Here is a 15,389-nt window from a genome sequence, read left to right as displayed (position 1 = left end):
TTCAATCACACTAAAAGATGCAAGACTAAACCCTGAAGGACTCAAATCAGAAATAGCATGCTCAAGATACAGATTCAAATTTTATACCACTGTGAGCAAGCGTCAGTAACAGAATTTTACATTCAGTAGTGAGAATTCATAAAGTTGTACTTTAGTGGCTTCATTTTCCTTACACATGGAAGTCAGAAAATGTAATTACCTTTACTATGGGTTCCTGTAGCCAAAGACGAATAAGAGTTGCTAGGGTATAGTACATCACCAACAATAAAATGGGGTTGACATAGTGATACCAGACATTTTCTTCACCTGCTATGATCCTCCAGGTACTTGAACAGTTTGTTTGGACAATTGCAGAGACCCCAAATAACCTTAAAGCAAAGAAATATATGTCAGAGAATAAATATTTCATTAAAAAATGTATTTAAAAGTAAAAGTAATGCAAAGTTTCCTCTTGTCAGTTTGCTTACTTTTTTCAACTTGTGAAACACTATTTGCTCTTTGAAAAGGATCTTTTCTGAAATGCAGGCCAAAGCCAACATTTTCATTTCACAACTTTTCACTAAAAGAGTTTTTTCTTTTCTTTCTTTTTTTTTTTTTATGTAATAAAATGGGAACGTTATATCTTTACATTTATGTCATGCAATAGAAAAAAAACAGATAGGAAAAACCTAAAAGCAAGCATCATGGTAAGTCCATCTGTCATGTCACAGTAGCACTCTGCCATTTGGTCTTCATTTAACCATTAATATTTAATACATTGTTCTTTGTAGTGAATTAAACTGCTGCACCTTTTCATTCAAGTCACTTAGTCCAGCATGTTATTGGTGGATAACTCTCTTCAGTAGTTTCAGCAAAGTCTACTGGGGCTTCAAAACTTAAACCTGCTAAAAGTTTAAATAAATGCACTGTCCTAAGAAACTAGACCCAGTACTGAAAACACTTATGCATATGAATAATTCAACTGAATTCCGTACAGTTCCTGATAGAAAATGAAATACTCAAGAAACATATTCTTGCTGTAAATGAACAAATCTCTGAGGAAAAGAGAAAAATTACTTGTGTCATGTAATATCAGTGACTATCCCCACAGAAAGCATGAGGCATTCCAGAGAAGGATTTTAAAATTATTGTTTTGCTTTGATCTTGTAAATATATTTTATGTAAGAATGACTGTTCGTAGGTTAAAATATTGAAAAGGTAAGGGTGCTACACATGCACCCAATTTAAGGCATCTTAAAATGGCAAATCAGCCATAAAAATGCTCTACATACAATGCAGGACATTTTAATGGATAGTTTGCATAGTGCCTTTAATTGAATGATATTGGAGTGGGGATTTTGACACGGGTGTGATAACGTTTTTGCTTGGACTTAATTATGGAGTTCCTAGTTAGAGGATCTTGCCCTTCCACTCAGGGTCAGACCAATCACCATATTTGGGGTCGGGCGGGAATTTTACCCCATTGTCAGACTGGTATGGACCAAGGGTTTTTTGCTGTCCTTCGTAGTGGGGCCATGGCCCTCTGCCTGGTATCTCTTGAGTGCATATTAACAACCTTTTACAGAAGCAGGATGTTGGCTGCTGTGGTCCCCTTGCTTTGACTCTGGTAGGTTACGGTGTTATGGGTTGTGTTGCATCAGGATTGATGGTAATTTTATTAAGAGGTTAGTTTATGGATTTATGTGGGATGGTTTGGATAGGAACAATCCTACCTCAGGGAGGGGTTTGGACTAGGTAACTTATGGAGGCCCGTGCTAGCCCTACTTTTCACTGATTCTATGAATATGCAGCAGGGCTCAGACTGTCAATCAGATTATTGTCAGTTCCAACCCTGGGCCCACACTGTGGTCCTAAATTGGCTGTGGTGCAGTCCGAGGGCAGGACTGCCCATGAGCTGACTGTCAGCCCTGGAGCCAACAATCTGCTAATTACTGACCCCAGCCCCAGGACTGTACCAGACCACCCTGGGCTGTGGGCATTCAGATTTCAATTTGTTGGTGCTTGAAGAGCCTGGGATTATGATTCCTGATCCCAAAACCACACCTCCTGCTATACAAATATGGCACAGCAGGAGGCACAATTGTTAGGATTGGAGCTCAGATGCCATGACACCTTTAAATGAGCCTGTGCCAGGGGCCTAAGATAAATAATATTTGACCTGTAAACTTCTGAGCAATTAAATAATATGAAATAATCACTCAAATCTAGAGACTTCAACTTAACTGAAGGTTATAAAAGAATCATTTTGGACTGGTAGAGGGATGGAGAAGATAACCTACAGTAGTATGTCTTTTCCTTTCCTAATTCAACGTCCTTTGAGGTCAATGGAAAGACTTCTTTTCACTTTTAATGACAGTTGAATTATGCCCCGATTCTGTGATACATTTGTGAAACAGACTTAACAGAGTTGGATTATAACAAGCATTTAAAATGGTACAAAGATGGAGGCCTGTATTATGAAATACAGGAGAAAGGCAGAATGGGAGAAGGAGGATATATCTGATCAGTGACAGACAAGAGATATGAATTTGTTTGACAGAGAGAGCAAGTTGTTTGACAATGACAGTAGAAATATTAACGTAATAGACTTTAAAGCATATTTCGGTCAGAGGGCTCCAACTCATAATGTTAGATCCAAATCAGCTTGGATTCTGAGAGGGTGTAAATCTGGGCTACGTCCAATCCTAACTGCTTTCTAGTCATAGCACTTTTATTCTGTATGTAGAATTTTCTCTTTTTTTTCTACTTTCCAAACCTGGGATCCACCCAAAAACAATTTTATGTTTTAAAGTTTAGGGCCACTGATTCATGCTGACAATCAGAATGAGAAGTAAATGCTAAGTAATATGTTTGATAAACTGCTTTAGAACACTCTACTTGAAATTTAACAACATTTAGATATTGGTAATCTCTATCAGTGTGGGTGTAATATTATCCATTCTTTAAGTTTTTCATTTAACATAAGATGGATGTGTTTCAGGAAGTACATTTCTGTGTAATGCTGTATAGGTTGGTTAGCTGAAATTATCTGTTTTTAGTATTGAGTCTCAGTCATGCAGTGTCAGTGTGCCCCATTAGAAATTTAAAAATATATATTCAATTTATCTAGATAAATAAAGATACATTCTTTTCTGTTCCAAAGAAGTCATCGTTCAGGAATCTTTAGTTAATCAGATAATTGTTCAATTAAATATCAAGTCAAGTCAGTCCTGAGGCCACTGCAACAATTCAGACACCTTAAATTTTGTAAAAACCCTCCTCCACTCTGCCCTGCATTTGGCTAGCTTTGTGTACTATAACTTGAAGTACTATCCAGTATTGATATTGGTTCCCCAGCACTTCTTGGGTCTACCTCTGTTTCTCTTTCCCTCCACAACACCCTGAATTATATTGTTGGCAAAGGTGTCCGGGCTTCTTGTGATGTGTCCAAACCATTGTAGCTTCCTTCATCGCACAACCTCCAGTAATGGTTTGTAGGTTCCAAATTTCTGACTGATTTGCTGCTTGACAGACTCATTGGTCCAGTGCTCAGTGTACAAGACACTGTTAAGGTAGACTATTAAACACAGTCCACCTTAAAACATGGATCTGTTCCAAGTGAAAAATTAAAACCCCCAAAAAACACACTGCAGCAAGAAGTGTTTATCCAGTAGAATAAACCTCTGGTGAAAACAGGCAATTTACCTGTGATAAATCACAGCAGATATTTTAATATACCAATATAGTTCTGCAAAAATATTTAATACCACACAGAAAACAGATTAATTATGGACATCTCATCAGCTCTGTTTCCTATGTGAAATTTTCAATGTCTTGCTTTAAATTTTAATTGTGGAAAATAGTGTGGATTAAAGTATTTCAATATTATTTTTGTTTGTTTTATCTAAAGCTTCCCCAGTTTTTCAATGTTTTTGTGTTATACTGAATATAGCTATCACTTTGCCTGATGCAAAGTGTATGGAAGTCACTGGGATTCTTTCTGTTCACTCAATAGGAAACAGGCCTTTGGATTAGGCCACACATGAGCTCTCATACAGCAACTCTGTTGATCCATTAATTTCAGTGGGAATGGCAGGTGCAAGGCATTATTTAACGTTGCGCTGTAAATGCAGAAAACATCCCACAGTACATATAAGTCTTCTCAACTGACAGTATACTAAATACTCTATTTAGCCCTAAATACTTGAATGCCAGAAAGTTTCTCAGGATTACTGTGATGGGAGTATCACTCTCGGAGCCTTTCCGGGAGTGGCTCCACCCTCCTGTAATGGGCCAACCGCCTGCTTACTTTCCTGCCATGCCTTGATCTTACTTGATCAATAGATTGTTGGAATCAGTGGGAGGCTGCCCATTTAACACGCCCCGGTGACAGGAGGCACTACCTGCAGCTCCTTTTCCTCCCCTACACCGCAGCCCAAACCTCGCAGATGGTGCTGACGTGGCTTGACCTGGGCCCTGTTATGTCTTGGCCCTCCTCTTTACTCCTGGGGGCTCCTCGCTGCCCCCTCTCGCTCGGGACTCCTCGCTGCCCCCCTCTCGCTTGGGGCTGGGGCCAATGCACCCTGCAAATGCTGCGCCCTCTCCGGCTCCAGGAACCCCCACGCTACTGGGGAGTCCCTATGAGGCCTCCTCCAACCCCTAATAGCCTCACCCAGTCTTCCTGTCAAAATAGTGAACATAAGAACACAAAGCCCCTGGGCTACAACATAAAAACTAGACCATCCGGTCAAACCAGATTCACTCCCTACTAGAGAGTGAGAGAGAGAGAGGGAGGGAGAGCTCCCCAACTCCAGCAGCAACTGGGGGAAGTTCACACTGCCAGAGTTCTCCCCTCCATCTGTCCTAGCCGAGTTCCTACTCCCACGGCTGCCGGAGAGGAGCTGCTCTCCTGGCCTCCTGCCTGGGCTTAAGAAGGGCTAAGCCTTGCCCCTTCCTGTCAGCAGGTTTTACTGGTTGCCCTGGCAACCAGCACCTGCGCAGCCCTGGTGACTGGCAGCTGAGTGCACTGCGACAATTACCTATATTATGAAAATGATTCTGATTTTAGTGGCTGTGTTTTCCAACATACACAACCCTATATAACTGAAGTCAGAATTAATCCATAGCAGAAGGAAATAAAATGCAAAATCTGACAAGTATGTAGCTAACTGAATACTGAAAAAAAGCAAAGCAAAGCAAAGCAAACCAAATCGAAAATGCATCAAAATAAAACTAACCAACACCCCCACATCCAACATATCTGGTGATATCTTAATTTACTGCATAATTTTTGCTTGTCAAAAAATCTTTTGAACTTCTTGTTTGAACAACAAAAGTTTACCAGATACTGTACACTGAGCCAGTCCATTTTAACCTGGAAGCAGAAGTTGTGTTTTTTAAAGTACAGCTCTGTTTTCCAAAAATGTATTTTATGGAAAATTGTGAATCCAAGAGCAACCACATGAAAAGTGTTTAAAATTAGAAAGCCAATGGGAATTTAATTACCCTATTGAGGAACATTAGAGGATGGCACACTGAAAAACAGCTCTTAAGACAAAGGTTACATGCAGTTGTCCCATTGCTGCTCTGCAAGCCCTCTTTTCCCTAGCATAAATTTCCTACTTAATTAGTGAATCATCCAAAATGAATCACAGGATGCACTTTGCTCTTTCAGGACAAAGTTGCATGTTGCGGCCGTGAGAAACACTGGTAACAACTTAACATTAAATTATGTAATGGCTTTAGAGTGGAAATATGTATTTAATTGAAAAACAGGAAAACATTTTTTTCACCCAAAATAATTTGATGGAGCTACAGAAATATTGAAGATTTTTGCTGCATTCAGTTCATTGAAGGCAACTTCTCCAGTTTGCAGTCATTCTATTTGTATACTATGAGAGCAAAACTAGTGCTAATATAAAGGTGTTCAATAAGTGCCAACTAAAAAAGTCAGCAAACTTGAAAAGAAAATTAAATATACACTATCTACAAGACACTGACCAAATTTATTACAATCTGCTAATTTTGTGAGCACCATGGGGCATAAGAACATGGGGCTTTTTTTTGCAAAAACAATGTCATATATCTAGATCTTTGTCAGAGTGATGTTTTAGGGATTAATTTGTTCACAGCAAAAGGAATGCAGATCTCATGGCCAAAATGGACCATTTTCTTTTGACTTCCAGTACAACACAGGATACATAATGTTCCCCAAACACAATTTTTCACTTGTCCATCCTGTAAATGATGGCCGGAATTCTAAGTTCATATATGACCACACATTTGATTATATTACAATAAATGTTGTGCCCAGTTTAGCAATTAATGCAGATCACTTTATGTAGGTGACTTCTTTTTATCAGCACTTTAATCTGTCATCTGTAAGCTTTATCAGCAATAATTTCATAATTTTCTTCCAAATCACCAATAAAAAGACATATGCTTCACCAAAATGGTGAATTTACTAAACTGATAATGTCACTGCCAACTATTTTACTGCCTTATTACTGCAATGCAACATAAGAACAGCCAAAAGTGGCTAGTTACTCGTACAGAACTAAAACATACATTAGCAAAAGAAGCCCACACATAGCCTCTATTATGAAACATGACAATGCTACATGTTTGCTAGAGTTTAGATTTGTAAATACCAGGTAAATCAGTACATTCTCATATATTAAAAGGCAGAACAAAACACTTCCTTTGACAGCTAAGCTTTTCCTTAGTAAGCAAGGAAACTTTGTTTTAGAGAACACTATTAAAATTTGAATATACAATATTTATGATTTTAATTTTTTCAGATTTTGGAAATAATTTAGTATTAGGCTGCCCGTAAATTCTATTTAAATCTGGCTGCTATTTTCTACTGCTTATGGTTAGTGAAAAGTGTTAGGATGGTGTCACACATTAATCTGCAACTGTTGCAAACCACTGGAATGTTGTGATGTATTAAAGTTAGTCATATATTAGGAGATAACCCTCACCTGAAAGGGAACAAATTTGCACTTCCATGGGAACACTTAACATGTGCTAAACTGCTTGAACTTGTGCCTGCTCATGTTTTAGCTACACTTGGTATTAATTTGAAGGTGTGACATAATCCTTACATAAAAATACTATTTTGCTCACTTAATGCAACACAATCTCTGTGCATTAAATGTTTATGAATAGGCATTAAGCATATTAATACAACTAAAAACTATAGGTATTGTGCAGAAAGCCTCACAGTTAATAGCTAACTAACCAAGTCTTAGAGATTCAGTTCTGGAGCCACTAAAAGGAAGTAAAATCACATAGCAGCTTTTCTCATGAGCACATGTCAATGTGCAAATCACTCTTTTTTCAGGTAATTATGCATAAAAAATTCATTCAGTGCTTGCGATCAAAGAGGACATCAAGTGATTCATAGTGGCAGGAAAAGGTCTCCTATCATGTACTATTGATTAAGTTTCCTCTGATGGGGCTTAGAATGCAGCAGTTTCTCAGGCTGGCTAGATTTCTGCTGAACCTCTCAGTGGACTAATTACAAATACTCAAAGGCTCTGCACATTGCTTTCTTTTTAGTGCTCATATATTCCTACTGGACCTCAAGGGATAGTGACTGAGAACTGGCAGTTTTTGTCTCTAATTGCATTTCTTGGTAGATTTATAAGCCTTAACCCTGTTTCCAGCATTGTCAAAATTCTCTCCAAAAACTACCTGCAACAAGGATTCTTGAGGGTACTATCTTTGACTGGACCAACTGTATAATTGGTATAGACATAGCCAAGCATTTGGGTATCACAGAACCCTACCCTGTGATACTTGAAAGCTTGCCTAAGGCGATACCTATAGTTGATCCAATAAAAGTTATCAGTACAAGAATTCTTATCTCGTATATTTCCTGGATCATCACAGCAAGAACATCACCTCAGTACTACCTGAAACAAATCACCCTGGTTAGAGGCAAACCAGGCTAGTAGCAACTCTACATATGTCAACCTACCACACAACTTAGTAGTGCTCTGCTGCATTCAGACATGACACTTGCTATATCCTAACAACTCATGAAATTCTAGAGACCTCGTCTGGTCTTGGTAAATTCTGAAAGTAAGCAAGCAAGAAATTCCTAACTTTCAATTTTGTATTCTTATTGTTTTTTTCTCCCAAAAGCTTACAGGGCCAAAAAAGAAAGAAAGAAAGAAAACAGAATAAAAACAACCAAGAAAGAAGGGAAGTCCATCTGCTATTGCATGCATGTTTACCTCATCTGCCAGAAGGTACTGTTTCCTGTAGGATATAAAGGCAGAAAGTAGAAATGCCAAGACCAAATGTGATTGCAGTATCTTATGAAATGGGGAAAAATAATAATATTGCATCACTATTGACTACTATATATATGTATTTTTTTTTTTTTAGAAAGAAACTATGAAGAGGGCAGACTCTCTTGTTTTCTCTATACAGGGGATTTTTAAAATACATCTTATATAATTTTAATGGCAAAATCACAAAATTCTTTTATCTTACCAGGTGCAATTTTCAGTTAATAGAATCCCAAAGGGAGAAAAACCCAGAAAAATATTATCTTACAGAAGAAATTCCTAAAATGTGATTCTTTGGAATATTAAGCTACAATATTAATTATTTTTTAATTATACTTTTCTAATGTATCCACTTTTCATAAGTGCAGTATACTATTAGCCTTCCACTGTGACATGAATATAACTCCTGCTAATTTTAGTCACTGAGCATATGTGGAAATTAGAGTCAATTGCAGGAGTTCAATCAATGGGCCATGTCTGGGTACAGTTACAGTAATTTAAACTAACTATAACTCTTAGTAGCTTGTTGTTGCTGCGCACTAGCATCAGAAATGACCCATGCGCTGCTAGGACTGCGCAGTACTGGTAGTTCTTTCTTCCTAAGTACTGAATGACTGTGCAGTAACAGCTGCACAGTTGGGCACTTGTGTAGACACACCCACCTTGGCTTACCTTGCAGCCATTTCTTTGTGTGTCTGTAGTCTTAAATTACATTGTAAGATCAATACCCTACCAGGATATCAAAAAAGTAATTACAGATTGGAGAACTCAAAAGGAGTTTGTGGTTTTACAAAATATTCTGAACTTTATAGAAAATACTTCTGAAGGACAACTATTTAAACTACTTCTGCTTTAAAAAAAACTTCTCCCTTGTCTCTAAAGGCTTTCCGGTATGGCTTAAATATATTGCTAGTAAAAAGTTAACGTTTAATAATTTATAAAATATTACTGCTATTTTACATATGTAACTGTGCATATTTTACACATGTAAAATTGATTTAATAGGGAGAATCTCTGTACTCAGACTGGACCTACTTATTTTAACAGACAAGTTAAAAAAGTTAAAATGAGTCTGTGAGACTCTACTTCAGGGGTGGGCAATTATTTTGGGTGGAGGGCCACTTAGCAAATTTTGGCAAGCTGTCGAGGGCCGCGTGGGTAACCCTGCCCCTTGACAAGTGCCCTGCTCCCTGGTCACCATCTTGGGACTGGAAGTCCCGCTCCTAACCTCTGAGCCTTGCCACCAGAAGTCCCTCCCCTTGCCCTTGGAAGTACCCCTTTTGAGAAACAGTTTGTTATCTTAGAACCGGAAAAAAACAAATTATGTACTAAAAATCAAATACCCATAATATTATATTTTAATTCAATTAAAAATATTTTGTACTGATACCTGTGTGTTTGTGCTTTATATGTAGAAGTGATTGTATAATAGCTCAAAACGTAGTCTTACTCTTGTATAGTGTGTGGGGTGTGCAGCGGTGTTAGGGGGTATGGGTGGGTAGGTAGATGTGGGGTTTGTGGGGAGCTGTGGATGTGTGTGTGTGTGTGTGTGTGTGTGTGTGTGTGTGTATATGTGTGTGTGTGGTATTTGTGGGATGTGTGATTGTGTCTGGAGGAGGGTATGGCTCTGGGGTTTGCAAGAAGAGTTGTAACAGGGGAGCCAGCCCTTGCTGTCCAAAGCCTCATGGCTGCATTTGCACTCTGGTGGCTCCTGCAGCTGTTAGGAGGCTGGGGGCTGTTGGGAAAGGACCTGTCAGGCTTGGGGGACAGTGCAGGGGGCTCCTGGAGCTCCTGGGGGTGGCACGAGTCAGTGGGGGTTTTTAGGTATAGTATTTCTGCAATGATTTGGGGAAGTATATCTTGTCTTTGTACAATTTACACATTACAGTTTGATTTTATGAACTGCCTGTATCCTCATGCCTTAAGATTGCCCTTTACTGTATTAGTATACTGTATTGTACTATGTTTTCTAATCCAGAGTTCTGTGAAGATTCTGTAGGTATTTAGCTGTACTAAGGGCTTGATCTTGTATGGCATACCTTCACAGAGCTCAGTGGAAGTTCCATGTATGGAAGTTTTGGTCCTATATCCATGGAAAGGCTGAACTTTTGAAATTAAATCAATTGTGAAGACTGCAATACATTTTAACCGTTTTTTTATAAAAAGAGTTTATCCACAAAAGGATCATTTAAAATAGGCTAAATGGAATTTAGACAGATTAAAACAATAAAAAAGTATAGTTGTTTGGGTTCAGAAGAATTAGGAGACATTTCAGTCCCATGGGTAATAACATTTTTGGAAATATCTGAAAACAGGGACTTAGAATGTAAGTGTTGCTATCACAACACTACAATACACACACATGTGCACTGAATTTAAACCTTGATGAATAAGTAGATTATTACATCTATAGTTTTAATGTCATCACGTTTCTATAGTTCTATACCAGATGTCTGTGTGCTCTTTTCTACTGGTCCTGGTTTCCATAGCTCCAATTGGATCAAAGCTTTCCTGACAATGACAAAACCAGCACTAGCATGATTCCTATCCTCCTCTTTCACCAGTGGCTTTTTGTTTAAAGAAAAACTAATCTCAAATGAGCAGCTATTGCGTGTGAAACCTCATGAAAAAATAAGTAATGTTAACCTTGCGGGCAAATACCATTCATATAAAGTAGGCAAAGAGAGAAATTATGGGCCATTAATCCAGGGATAAATGCAGAGAAGAAAGTATAACCCTGAGGCTTGAGCATTACATAGAAGCTAGCAACAACTCTGTTTGAATACAAAAAGGCTTTACATTTTTGTTTAAATGTTAACTATATAGGCAGCCATAAAAAACACTTCACTCCCAAGCTTATTAACAACTTAAAAACAGGATGTTAAATATTATTTGTTACATAACCTACTTTTTCAAAGTAACCCAATAATGGAATTTTTTCTGAGGCTATGTGACTGGAAACTCTTAGGGTTTGGAGATCCATTAAAAACTGCAGGCCCTCAGACATTCACATGCTTAACAGTATGTGAAATGAAGCAGCTGCCTTTTGTGGATTTAAGTCTGAACATAAAAGATTTGTGAGATATAACGTTTCATCTAATAAAATGGCCTTGGACTTATTTCACATGCACTGAATTTGTACCACAGCAGTAGAAAAACTCATGCCTACTTAAGATAAAATAAAAATCCAGTTGCCTCACTAAGGAGCTGGTTCCTTTGGTGCTAAAATAGAGATTACCTTCTGACACAAGGTGTAAAAATGATATATTCATTTGACAAATCAGTGGGTTATCTGTTTTGGAACTCCAGGACTGAACGTTTTGTCCCTCATGATACACCTGAGTTATGGCCCAAAGGTTCTGTCAGACTATAACACAATGTTTACGTTAGGGCAAATTAATGAATGAGAACGATTGACCATACAGCTATTAACTGTGGCCCCAAAAGGTGATTGTGTTAAGAAGGACATTTTATTCTAAACAGAAGTTGTGTTCCTAATATTCCCCACGCCCCTTTTGAGTTCTTTGCCACCCCTCCGCCCCCAAGTTTCCTTCCTGCAGAGAGGTGGGAATGAAAAGCAGAGGAATCTCTGAACTTTTGCTCCTTGAAGGCTACTGAGATAGTACTTTGACATTGTTCCAACTCAGTGGATTAAGAACATGAGGTCTGGTATTTTGTAAATGTGCAGCAAGGTGAGCTTAACTAGGTAAACTGAGAACAGGCCTACATGGAAGCAGCAAATAATGCTACTGCTGCTGGAGGTACCATAAAGCTCCAGAAGAAATCCTAACTTGGGTTCCATTTCATACCAATTAGGGTTTCACCTAGAGCATGATCCATTTTCACCCTCAGCAACATGGCCAATGCCTTTACAACAGGCACCTGGTCCATATATGCAATTGGCATAATCTGTTGTTGAAACTGTAGCTTCTCTTGAAGCTAGCTGCTTAAATGCAGCTGTTTAAAACCTCTTGGAAAAAATACAAAATAGTTTAGAATCTGAAACGAGCAGAATGTTTTCAACAGAAGGTTACCAAGTGGAAATTCTCTCTACATGTCAGAGGTAATAAACCTATTCTTCCCAAAGTGCCATGTAAACTCTAATGCCATAACTGATCAAGCCTGTGGTTTTGTGTAACCCCTAACAGGGCATATCCACACTTCCAAATGGTGCTGGGGGCACTTTAACTAAAGCTCTCAGAGTTGTTCTAATAGAAGCGCCGGAGTACATGTAAAGATGCCCATTGTTTCCCTAGCACCTGAGGGAAGAGTCTCAATTACTTAATCACCAATGAGTCTTCCCTAGAAATCCCAAGTCCTTTTAGAGCAAAAGACTACCCAAGACTGATTCCACTTTGTGATCACAACCCAAAACAGCATGGGTGTAAAATAAAATTAAAAAATGGAAAAATGGAGGACAACAAAGAAAACTAGTCAATCCATTTTCTGTTCATTGTTTGGTGGCATAATATTGCATTGTTAAGGAATTTGGAAGTGGTTTCTACAAGAAACAGAAAGTGATATACCCATGGTGGAACCTGCAGAGAACCTCCAGGATGGGAATGAAAATTCCAAGTGTCAGAAGAAAAAAAAGTTTGAAGTAGATGCATTAGGTGGATAGAAGGGCTGTGCAAAATTCTGACAGGTGTTTCACTTCAAAGCTGTTTTGATGCATTTCGAGCTTGAAACAGTGAAATCAAAAAGAAACAAAAGGCGTTGAAACAGCTTTGAAATGAAATGAGGGCACTCGAAACGTTTTGAGTTTCAAAGCAGCCCAGTAGTGGGAGGCAGGAGACAGCCAGGGCTGCACTCTGAGCCACTCCACCAGCCCCATGGAGCTCAGCCCCATGGAGCTCCCGGTGGTGGGAGGCGGCAGGAGAGCTAGTGGTGGAGCTGCTCCGAGTGCAGCCCTGGTGAGCACAGCACAGCGGTGGGAGGCTCTGCAGCCCTACGGAGCTGAGCCTAGTGGTGGAAGGCAGCAGAGACCCAGTGGTAGAGCTGCTCGGAGCACAGCCCTGGCCAGTAGCTGTGCAGGACCCCAGATCTGCATGCAGGATGACAGGAGGTTGCCACTGATGCCTGGGGCCAGCAGCAGCCACAGTCTTCCCAGTGCTGGGAATGGGCTGTGCCCAGTGCTGGTCCCAGGTGGCAGCGGCAGCCTCCTGTCATCTGGCATGCAGATCCAGGGGCTTGCATCCCCAGGAGGAGTCTGGCACAGCCCTGAAGCCCTCCTGGGGGTGTGGGCCCCCAGATCTGTGCATGGGATGACAGTAGGCTGCTGCTGCTGCCAGCAAGTAATTTGCTTTCAACCATATGAGGTGCACTTTCACAAAAACTCCTGCACTTATCTCCTTGAAACTTGGCAGGCACTCTGCCCTCAGAAGGGGTTACCATCCCTGCAAGTCTTATCCAATTCAGGCATGAAATGACAAAGTTATAGGCATTTTCATGATTCCCCATTATAGCGTATGGGTGAAACATCAAAACGCATTGAAACAGCGAAACAGTTTTGACTAAAGAAAATGGAACAGTGTTTTCACATGAAATGAAAGTGAAACAAAACACTGTCCCTTTGAAACAGAAGTCAAAACGAAACAGTGCTGTTTCACGCAGCCCTAGTGGTTAGCCTGTCCCACTCTGTCCTATAAATGTTTATTCATAGAAGAGTTAGGGGAAAGAAGATTCATGTTACAGGGCATGTCTACACGTCACCTAATGGTGATGTAACGGTGCACTAGATTGCCATATGGCATGCTATGGTGACATGTGATCTTGCTGGTTTATACATAATTGCCAGCTACATTGCCATAGTGGTGCATTAGCTTGGTATAGCACGCCACTATAGCAATGTAGCAGCAAAATCTAACCATGCACCATGCACATGGCACAGTAAATGCCCATACTGCCTTACAGTCACCATATGGCGACATGTAGACGCTCCCATACAGTACTATTCATAGAAGAATATAGTACTATTACCAAGGAAATACCATTCCAAATGAGATTTTTTTTAAAAATTGTATATACAGAGAGGAAGCAATGAGGTGGAATGGCACAAGGCAGAGGCAGGGGCACTGACAGAATGTTTTGAAAAAGTACATAGTGCAGAAAAGGGTTCTTCATGCTAGAGGCTAAATTTGGATACTTCACTCAGCAGGAGGCATAATTCAATGATGTCTAGCAGCACCAATTAGTTACTGAGATTACAGCTTTTTTTCAAACTGATTTGGCAGAGCTAATAAAGGGACATCAGCCAATTGCTTCAATTCAGAAGTCTCACATATGTGCAATAGTGGATACTATGGAAGCACAGGATGTTCCGTAAATTCAGAACAAACAGGTAACTCAACCTAATAACCTTGCTGCTGTCTTAACCTTAGGTACCCATAGAACTTAAGAAATATTTATGTGGTTTTTCCATCACATGTATTTTATGTTAATGACTTTGCAAGAAACTGTAAGGAAAAAAGAACATGTAAAAACAGCATTGGTGGGAACCAGAATTTATCAGGACAATGTTATCTGAAATACACATTCAAGATGCAGGCAGAATAAAATTGAATTGTCAAGATTTGATTATAATGTAAAGTATATGCAAAGTTTTGGTGAGTGTAGAATTAGATTTAATGAAGTATAATACATATTAATTTTAGATTTCCCATGGAAAGACTTGCAATGTGATCTACCAACCTAAGTAGAGTGACTAGAGCCATGAACTTCTGAGTTTTAATCCAACTTCTGACAGACATCGTGGAGCCTTCAGCAAACAATTTAATTTTCGGGGGGGGTCAATTTTACTATCTGTAAAATGGAGATTATGATATTTGTCAATTTACTAGTGACAACTTTTAAAATCAGACTTCTCTTGAGTAGGTAAGAACTACTGTATATGAGTTATACTAAGAGTGCTTTTCCCACCATCTCATCAGAATGTGGGAGTGATTCATTTGGTAATGTTAGTACAGTGAAAAGAAAATGTAACATGCTACATAAGTGCTAAATATTGCCCTCATTGCTAGGAATGCCAGAACATGAAAAGAATGGTTGGCAAATAGGTGTTAGGAAAAAGTAAGGAGAGGCTCGCTATGCCAGGAGTAAATTGCTAATCAT

The 15,389-nt window shown here is 39.2% G+C and overlaps 1 protein-coding gene across 3 annotated transcripts in view; it reads right to left on the bottom strand.

Moving 5' to 3' along the window:
- The window catches only part of PIEZO2 (piezo type mechanosensitive ion channel component 2), a 655,640-nt gene that overhangs the window by 242,419 nt on the left and 397,832 nt on the right, over positions 1-15,389 (bottom strand). For all 3 annotated transcript variants that reach the window (XM_019525255.1, XM_019525272.1, XM_019525264.1), the window contains exon 8: positions 200-368. In XM_019525255.1, coding sequence (XP_019380800.1) covers positions 200-368 — 169 coding nt within the window. The remainder of the gene's footprint in view (positions 1-199; positions 369-15,389) is intronic.

This window comes from Gavialis gangeticus, unplaced genomic scaffold (genome assembly GCF_001723915.1).
Source record: "Gavialis gangeticus isolate Ggan-Ray unplaced genomic scaffold, GavGan_comp1, whole genome shotgun sequence".
Taxonomy (NCBI): domain Eukaryota; kingdom Metazoa; phylum Chordata; order Crocodylia; family Gavialidae; genus Gavialis; species Gavialis gangeticus.
The sequence above is the reverse complement of the archived record's forward strand: the minus strand, read 5'-3'. Positions and strand labels throughout refer to the sequence as shown.